This window comes from Ips typographus, linkage group LG8 (assembly GCF_016097725.1).
Source record: "Ips typographus isolate SLU linkage group LG8, UJ_Ityp_2.0, whole genome shotgun sequence".
Classification (NCBI taxonomy): domain Eukaryota; kingdom Metazoa; phylum Arthropoda; class Insecta; order Coleoptera; family Curculionidae; genus Ips; species Ips typographus.
In genome coordinates this window covers 4,622,386-4,632,372 of record NC_138429.1, presented here as the reverse complement: position 1 = coordinate 4,632,372, position 9,987 = coordinate 4,622,386, and the positions used below count along the sequence as shown (strand labels likewise).

At 32.9% G+C, this 9,987-nt stretch overlaps 1 protein-coding gene across 5 annotated transcripts in view; it reads right to left on the bottom strand.

The window, feature by feature from the left end:
• Window positions 1-264: 264 nt before the first annotated feature.
• nemy (cytochrome b561 family member no extended memory) overlaps window positions 265-9,987 on the bottom strand; it is a 32,413-nt gene continuing 22,690 nt past the window's right edge. For 4 of the 5 annotated variants that reach the window (XM_081984697.1, XM_081984698.1, XM_081984694.1 and 1 more), the window contains 2 exons: window positions 9,547-9,716; window positions 5,521-6,340 (listed from right to left, as the gene is read on the bottom strand). In XM_081984697.1, coding sequence (XP_081840823.1) covers window positions 6,190-6,340; window positions 9,547-9,716 — 321 coding nt within the window. In that variant the 3' untranslated portion in view covers window positions 5,521-6,189. Of the gene's footprint in view, window positions 1,479-1,537; window positions 1,666-5,520; window positions 6,341-9,546; window positions 9,717-9,987 lie in introns of those variants that run through there. The other variant, XM_081984695.1, reaches the window with a different exon arrangement.

Below are 9,987 nucleotides of genomic sequence, written 5' to 3'. Positions count from 1 at the left end.
AAAGTCCAATTTTTGCAGAAAAACAAACATACGATCAAAAGAGCAGAAACGCTCAAGGGTAGGTTTTAGTTACTTGATGCATTCGTCAATTCTCAGGAAAACTAAATTTACCTCCTGCTATTTTTGTGCTCTGAAAATTACAATACAAACATATAATCCATAAATCAAAAACGCCCAAAGATACTTTTTAATAACTCTTAACCTCTAAAACTTAATTTACCTCTTGGGACACTAGTATAAGGAAAGGGACTGCAAAATCCAATATACAACACATAAACATGTTTAATATTCTAATTTGTTGGATGAACATTTCTAAAGTTTACTCCACCAATGTATGTGATACATATTACACTTATTAACTTACGATGGAATATAATGTAATTTGGCAAATTTTGAGTTTTAAAATCAAATACTATCTTTTTTCCTACTTTCAAGCAAAACTGAAATCCTATAATAGTTTTAATATAGGATTCGACACATTACTAGGCCTGCACGTTACAGAAGTTATTTGTAATAGTCAATCCAGTCTCTAAATTACAAAAACATTACTAAATTACCTTATCAATGCGACGTGTAGGGATAGTTGCGTGACGGGTCCTATAGCAGGTAAGTCTACTTTATGTATAGGGAAAACTACATAATACACATTTTTGATTTTGTTAATGACATCGACGAGTGTATACAATATGGAACATACATTTATATTTTTTAATTTAATTGCACTACTTGATATACTCAATGAAAAACATTAACAAAGATTTAAACAAGTTTGTATACGACTACCACAACGTATCTAAAATTCAAGAAATATTAAGATAATATAACATATTATTTTAACATTAACAAATTTGATTATGGCACCCTTAAATGTAGGTATTTTGTGAATTTGGTCTTTTAAGTTAAAACCAACTAATGTAGCTGGTTATTTCGAGTGTATACAAAGCTAAAGGTAAAACAATCTCATCTTAACGAATTCGTTCTATTTTGGATTTCCAATTCTGTTAGTGCCTCGTCAAACACAAGTAAAAGGGTGGGGCCTGAAGCTCTAAACAAGTTTGTAAAAACAGATTAAAACTAGAGCGTACACCTTATAGAATTACATGAAACTATGCCTAAAAGTGACTATCTACAAGCTACCTAAATATCCTAGATTTAGTTGGCAGTTATACATTCATTGGCTACTAGACACACTTTTACTAATTTAGAAACAAGAATAATGGTTTCGTGTGTTGTGAAATGAGATTCGCGAAAATTAATTTAAAATGTTGGTCAAAACTATGGATGTTTTACAGTTCAATGAATTTTAGACTTTTTTAGTACAAAAGTATGATTGGTGAAAACAAATTAGAACTTCGTTATACCATCAGACCCCACCGTGATTGTTCAAAATCGTTCGGGCTCGTTCTGAACATCGTTTGCATGCGATTCCGAGGCTTTGGCGCTCTGAGGCGCACTTTCCTACATATGATCAGCTATCACTGCCTGTAAACATTAATAAATTACCAATTTCACACTTCAGGTTACTTGTTGTAATTACTTGCCTTAACATCGGATCTGAGGTTGTTACTGCGAACAGCAAAAGAAACCAAGATGGCTAAAGCGATAAAGGATATTCCCAAAGCATTGATGACAATGCCTTCTTCTTTCCATTCAGAATACGTGTCTCTGAAAATGTACGGTAACTTTATGGAAAATCATACTATTATACCACTTTGAAATTGTTATGTACAGGGTGGCCTAATTTGCGTGTTTTTATATGGAAACTGCCAGAACCATCAAAAAGGCGTTGCCAGGAGGTACTTTTTTACGTAGATTACGATTACGTTAATATCACTTTTATAAATTCACTAATTTTTGAGTTATGAGCTAAACTTCTACTTTTTTAATCTTTAAAATGACCTATAAAATGTATGGTTTCGGATACATTTTCCCACCAGGATCACCGGATTAAACCTACTATATGGATTATCAAAGTATGAAGGCTTTCACGGCCGGTCAAAACTGAAAATTATCTGGGCTTATAAGCCGTGGTCCAATGGAATTTCTTCCTGACGTTTCGTTTCCACTCCGGATCTAACAAGGTGATCTCTTCCTTTCTGTTGATGATGTCAATGGCTTCTCTAGGTAATCTAGGATAGTAACGTTGTAATCCATCCAAAACCTCCACCTCTTCAAAACGAATATCGTGTCCTCTGGAAAGAAGTCTGCAACTTCTCTTGTGCTCTGCTATTCTCGTGTTGACACTACGTTTAGTCGTTCCAATATATTCGGATCCACAGCTGCGCAGGATCCTGTAAACTCCAGAAGCCGATAAAGGACGCGAGTTGGTTTAAAGACTTCTGCATCTCTCAAATCCTTCCAATCCTATCCAGGACCTTGTGTAAGGTAAGCAAGTTCAACCAACTTTCTCTTCAACATCCCCCGTTTGTTGTCTACGTAGTACGATATTTATTGGGCGAGTGGCTCTGTTGAATTGATGTCTTTTGTATCCGTTCCATCCGAAAACCCTTTCCAGATGTTTAGGCTTCTTTTCTAACTCTGATAGTTTGCAAATCCTTTTTGATCACTCCTCTTTTTTGGTAAAAAGAACTTTTTATTAAGTCATAATTAAAATCAACCATTTGTGCCATTAAAATCACTAACCTTATCTAGGTATGTTGAGAAGTAGTCCAGGAATTTTGCATTTTCTAGTTGTGGGGGATGGTGGTACAAAACAGTAAACAAAAACTCTCCAACTCAATTGACAACAGCCAAACATAGTTTTCCACACACTGGTTTGTTTTTACATTCAAAACTTAATGTCATATGTCTTATCAATGCTATTACACCACAAATTCTGGGGTTAGTTGACACGCACTGCTCCAGTTGGTATCCCTCTATTTGCAACTCACTCATAATATCTAAAGCAACATGAGTCTTGTTAAGACAGTGATATTATCTTTATTATTTAGAAAGCCTTCACAAAGCAGATATACGCCACTGGAGCTGGAATTGTATTACTATTTAGTTGCTATTTAATAAACTTCTTTTCCTGAAGTCTTTCTTTTAAAACTTTCAGATTTTCGCACTTCCCAAGCTACATGTTTCACATCTAAATTTAAGCCAAATTTTGCATTTGCTGCCAAACAGTTGTTTCACTGGTGCACGTATCCGATTTGTGTTTTCCACTGCACTTAGTGTAAATTACTTTTTCTTTGCATTACTTACTCAGATGTCCGTACTTGCAGCAATTAAAACACCTCGTTACTTGTTATAATACATTTCTAATATTTTTTCTTTTATTTAATCTTGATAAACGAATATTATTAGAATAAAAAGTTTTTATTAAAATTACTACTAAAAATTTATCCCAAACCATACCATTGTTATAGTCGTTTTAAAGGGAAAAAATAAAGTAGAAGTTTAGGTCAGAACTCAAAAAATAGTGAATCTATAAAAGTAATATTAACATAATTGTAATCTACGTAAAAAAGTGCCTTGATAATGTAAAAGCTATTTTCACCAAACTGTCATAATAACGAAGTTACAGGGACTTGTCCAAAATGTCAAAATTTGTCAACTACAAGAAAAGACAACCCCTTTTAGATTTTTAAATGTCTTAATGATTCTGGCAGTTTCCATATAAAACAAGCAAATTAGGCTACCTTGTACATTTTATAAATTTAGTAGTTTTTTAGGTATGTAAGCTAAATAAATTATCCAAGAGAAATTGACGGTACAAAAATGGAGTAATGTGGCGCCATTTGACAAGTTCATCACTTGGTGATTTTTTGTGAGCAAACTGTCAAATTACGACACCTTTACTACGGCAGACTGACACTAGAAATAGTTTTCGAGATTTCTTATCAAACAAGTAATAAAGCAGAATTGTGTTGATAGGAAGGAGCATGTGTTTAAGTGTCAAAAAAAATGGGGTACTTGCATATTCTTTTACATAATCAATTCAGAAATAACAAGTGACTGTGTGTTTTTTGTAAAAACAGTGAAGATTATAACCAAACCATAACGAGAAGTTTTCTTTTGCTCGTTTTTTTTTTGTACCACAAGAAATTTAAGACAAAGTGGCAATCTCTGACATTATTCTAAATCAACTTATACTCAATAGTCTTTTTTAAGTTGTAGTATTGTTACTTTTCAGGGTTCAATGCAAGTACCCCATTGTTCACAAATTGTGTACAGGGTGTTCGGATTTAGTGTGTTTTGACTGAAAAACTGCATATTTAGAAGTCGATTTTTGAGAAAAGATTGATGGAAAAATCCGTATTTCGATATCTTGTCAATTCGCGGCGCTAGAGGGCGTTTTTCAAATTTCATCCATTTTGAAAACTCCTCACAACTTTTTTGTTGAAATTTCGAAGTGTATAAGTGTCAAAGTTATGTCAATTATTGAGAAAACGGAAAATAGTAGTAAAAAACTTATCACGCCACTGGAAGCACATCAAAATGTTGTGTGTGTTTTACTTCGATATTTTAATAAATAAAAAAGTTGTGAAAAGTTTTCATAATGAGGGAAATTTGAAAAACCCCCTCTAGCGCCGCAAACTGACAAGATATCAAAATACGGTTTGTTTATCTAGCCAAGAAATGGGGTTTTACTGTTAAAAAACACACTAAATCCGGACACCCTGTACAGGGTAAGTTAATTTCGATGTTTCTATAGGAAAAATTTTAGAGTAAAAATACTTCAGATTCACTTTTTTGAGAACTTGCTTAATAATATTATTGGATAAAAAAAATTGGACAGTTTCCTTTGTTTTGTCACATATTATAATTTAGTAACTTTAATCAAAATTTTAGGTTTTTGAAAAAACATATTTTTTCATTGCACTTAATATTTAGTCGTTCTGGCTCATTTTAAAGAGAAGAAATCGTCTTTTTCAGAGCGCAAAATAAACCTTCCATTTAAAAAAATACAACTTTTATGTGAGAACTATTAGAACTACTGATAACTCGAAAATCAATGACTATAAACATTTTACTGACGCCACTGGAATCTACTAAAAAAAGTGTCTTAACAATGTAGAAGTTATGTTTAGATACAATCAAAAAGAACAACATTTTTTAACTTAAAAATTAATTTTTTAGAATATTTTTAAATATGACACAGTTTTTTATGTATTGTTTTCCAGATTCCCCATAGAAGCAGAAATTTGCCCACCCTGTACAATGGGCTAGACTACAGAAAACACGTTAAAATATATCAAAGAACATGTAGCGCAACTAATTCTTGACAGAGGCTTATAACAATATCACAGACATGCATATAGTAGAGCAAGCCTACAGCAAGTAAGATCTAAAGCAGGAAAAATCGTGCAACACAACACAAATAAAAACAAAACATACAAACCTAAAATGCAGACATCCAGAATAATGTCACTAGGGAAGTTTAAACCACGAATAACACAGAAATAAATCAGATTTAACTAAGAAACAAATGTGGTTACTACTAGATGTTCCTCACTTAAATGTTTCTTATTGTGAGCTAAAAATGTTGGTTAAAAATAAACGAAACAACATAACTATCATTACTAGATAAAAAAGTTTTAATAAAATAGTATCAATACATTTTGATAAGGCTATATAAAAACACGGAGAACACACTAAAATGTAATAATAATTTTTAGACAAAACACTAGAGGATGTTAATAAGAGAGTAATATTAATTGGCAGTAACCTTAAAAACAGTCAAAATGTGGAAAAAATAATTTTACATGGACATATGGAGTGTATGAAAGTGGTTTGGACCTTTCAAAATTATTCACAGGAAATTAATGGTAAGATGAAGTTTGTCGATAGCATTGATTTGCTATCTCCTCTCACCGTTCATTTTCTAAGAATAATTTTAAAATATCCATAAATGTATAAATAATGAACTTATAACTATAATATCAATCGAGGATTTGATTCGTTGGCGACATAATACAAAAAATGTACCATTAAGAAATATGTGTGTAAATGGTTTATCAACTATAAATGCCTAACATACATTAAAATGCAAATTACGACGTACGATTGCTCAAACAAGCAAATAATTTATGCAGCACGATTACATAAACAACTATCTAATAAAAGGTCCTTTGAGTCAAAAAACCTAGTCCTAAAATGCAAATATTTTCCTGTATTTGGAAAAGTCAATTTTACGCCATAACTGCGAATAATATAAACTATGTACAGTCACTAAAAAAAAAACTAAAGATCACCGGAACGGATTAGAATATGGGCCCTGTATCTGAACTCGTCCCTTTGCAGTATGTACCCTACAACAATGGCCAATGCGATCAACGTGATGCCAATGGTGTTAATCACAATGCCTTCCTCGATCATGTGCTGGTAATGGGGCCTGGTAATGGGGAAGAGACAAAAACAAAATGGTAATGGTTAACGAAAAATACTAACGAAAGAAGTACTTATATGGTGCTGTGCGAAACGATTATTATTAAATACATATACAGGGAAACGTGTGATGGGTAAAGTGAAAAACTAATCAATATAAATTAATTAATGTAGTGGTGTAATTAACTTATACGTGAAATCATTACTTATACAGCCTTGACTTTTGTGAAAATACAAAGGAAAGGGGTAGGTATATGAGTTCAATTGTTGCTGTTTAATATACCAACACACCGCAGAACATAAAATAATTTAAAATCTAAAGAGATTTTGTTTAAATGTAATAATGTTATACCTGAATAAATATAAATGCAAAACAAATTGAAATAAACGGTAAGGAAGAAATTCATAAGTGTGTGTGTATCACATGACCACTTTACCAGACCGCCTGATTAATTTAACGTGATTAACTGTGAAATGAGGTCACATCCTCTCAGGCAAACTGACTAAATTTGTCTTCATCATTGGTTTACAATAGGTTTCTGTCTTTATGGTTAAAAATTCCTGTATACCGAAAATCAAACAAGTACACCAAAGTGTACATTTTTTTTTCTACGACCGCAAAGTCAATAATGTCAAGTCAATCAATTTTTGTCAATAAAAATCTAAAATTAAAAACAAAATGTATAGTTATTTCATTCGTAGAAAAAAAATTCTTCCTAACACGTGCACAAAGTAGTTTTTCCGCCCTTAAAGGAACCTTCACCTGCGGGAAAACATAACTTTGCGCACTGATTAGGATTCCTCTAAATCTGTACTAATCGTCTAGTGACCAGTGTCCTAAACATTTTTAGAATTTTTTGAAATTGCCAGAGTTCTCTAGAATCATTTTCAAAATGTATCTTGTAAAAACTGTAGAACTTTCAAGGGTGAAATATACCTTCTAAATCAAAGTTGCCAGAGGCCTTTAGAAACGTTTTCCGATATGAAACACTTCTGAAAAATTGTCAGACGATTTTCCTCTAAAACAAGTCTGGCCTGACAACATTATGAATGCACAAATTACTGGTATTTGTGACGTCACAACCAGTTTGTTAGAATTTCAGTATATGTGTGATAAAAGAAAAACCAATCATAGGAACGATCATCAAAACAATGCAACAGACAGAGAAACATTGAAAATTGCATGCGCGAGACCAAGACAGAAAACACAATAAAAACAACACATAACTTAATTCATCGACTGGATTGGAAACACTATTTTTTGAAAAAGGCTCTACAACGGCCCTTTGGAAGAATTTGAATTTCTGTTGCGTTGCGACATATCTTTAATTCCTTAATTGTCATCTGTCAAAAGTCAATAAATTCTAACCTCAAATCCTCAAAATCAAACAAAACAGAAAATATATTTTTGTTGTACAGTTTTGGTTGCTTTTCATCTGCCAAAAGATATTCAGATTGCTCTATTTTGCTCTGCTCTATTTCGAAAACTGTAAAAGATAACTTTTTGAAAGTTTCAGGGTTTAAGTATTTGCATTGGGGTGTCCACATCTGAAATATTTTCACAATTTTAAATGGAGCAACCCTGTATATTATTAATTTTTTGATTCTGCTAACGATTTCAAGTATGTTTTATGGATGATAACCTATCTGCTAAAGTTAAGATAGGAGCATGCAAACCGTTTTGCTCTATCTTTATCTGATTAAGAGCTATGACGGTTCAAAGTGGGAAAACGTCATTTTTCAAACGTCAATATCTCGAAAACCGTTGCAGATAGATATAAGTTATCATACATAGAACATACTTGAAATCGTTAGCAGAATGTAAAAATATAATAATATATAGGGTGTTTCATTTAAAATAAGTTGGTGGGGCCTACTTCCGGTAGTACCGGAAGCGCCACAATTTTGAAAATATTTTAGTTGAACTGCCCCCGTCAACTTTGGTTTACCATCATATTTTCAGAATTATGCTCCTTACTCCATAATAGTTGCTGGGCAATTAATATGTTTGTTTATTTAGTTTCATTTTGAGGATTTTGCTTTCACAGATCAAAAATTACTAGAGAGTTGTCGAAACGTACCTGGAATTCTACTGGTAAACGAAAGTTAAACAATTTGTACGCAGCTTATGGCAAACAGATTATCAAAGTAAATGAAAATGATTAGGAATTTTCCATTCATAAAATTAATTATGCAAGTAATATGTATTTCATGAAATCAGAGAGGCGTTTGGTAATGGTAATGGTAGGTGTGGATGGTGACAGATGTACTGCGACCTGGGTGCGTATTCTTGAAACGAGAGAAGGGAATTATCAAGAGACATGTAGAATATGACAGGAACCCGCTGTTGTCAGCTTCTTCTGTCACATTCTATCAACACTTTTTTTGAGAATTCCGTTCCTTGCCTTCAAGAATAGGCCCCCTCTCCCATGCTATCTCAAGGTTTCCTTATTCATAGTAGCCCTTCAAGATTTAGTTCTTTTAGGAATTTCAGGATATTGAGTGAATCTCTTCGAGGTAATTCTTCCACAGCCAGCTGGTATAATCCCAAACGAACGAGACCGTTTGGCAACACTACAACCAAATTTTCGCCTACCAATAAACTTTTTATTGTATTTTCTATCTTTGTCGCGAGCATGCAATTGTCAATGTGTCTCTGTCCTTCATCATACCTGTATAAATAATCATAACTTTTGATGATGATTGATCTATTTGGCTGCACGTCCTTGTATAGAATCTACTTAATTCTCTTTCATCTATGTTATTAATAATTATAACATGTAAAGGACCAATAAGAATGAAAAGTAAAACCCATCAATACGTAACTTAAAACGATTAATTATGCGCTATCATAATCATCAAGCATTTCCATGCATTATCTATCCATTTAAATCGTGCAGCGTGACGGTAACATTAAAAGAGCGAATCATGCTCAGATTTCGAGTTGAGAACCGTAAAAATCACTAAACTTTCTATTTCTGTAACCGCAATGTTTAACGAATGAACATCCTGATCGAAATTAAGAAAGACACGATTTTTAATTTGCTTTTTATTTATTATTACTTTTTTTTTTTCATAGATTGGTTCTGGAGAGAACGTAGTAATCAACGGCAAGTCAACGGATTAGGAAAGGTTTGTGTTTCAAATCAGATGCAAATAAGAATAGACTACAGTATTGTTTGAAGCTTAATAGATGCGAAAAAGGTTGCTTACCCTAAAGTGAATACGGCCTTTTCAGTCAGTCCAGTAACTGCAGCTGCAATTGCTAGGATAAAGGTTGTTAAGCCGAATGAGGCGTGAATTGGCACCAATGCCGCTCTGAAACCTGCTGTGGCCCCCTCGCAGCATAGCAAGATCAAGAAACTGAAGAATCCAACTACGAACTGAAACGATTATATAAATTAGACAAATAATAAATAAAAATTTCTAGGAAGTGTCTAATTGATATTTACGCTCCAAGAGTTCATTATCTAAAGTAAATAAAATGCAAAATATATAGTAATTGAGAAATGAGAGTATAAGATACCGTTGTTATTCGACTATGTCGCTAAGCAAGTTTGAAAAGCAATAATAATTAGGTTTAACTGTTAATAACCCTTGAGCGATCATTGTTATTACCAGAAACGCTTAATTGGCACCTTGAAGCATTTTTGA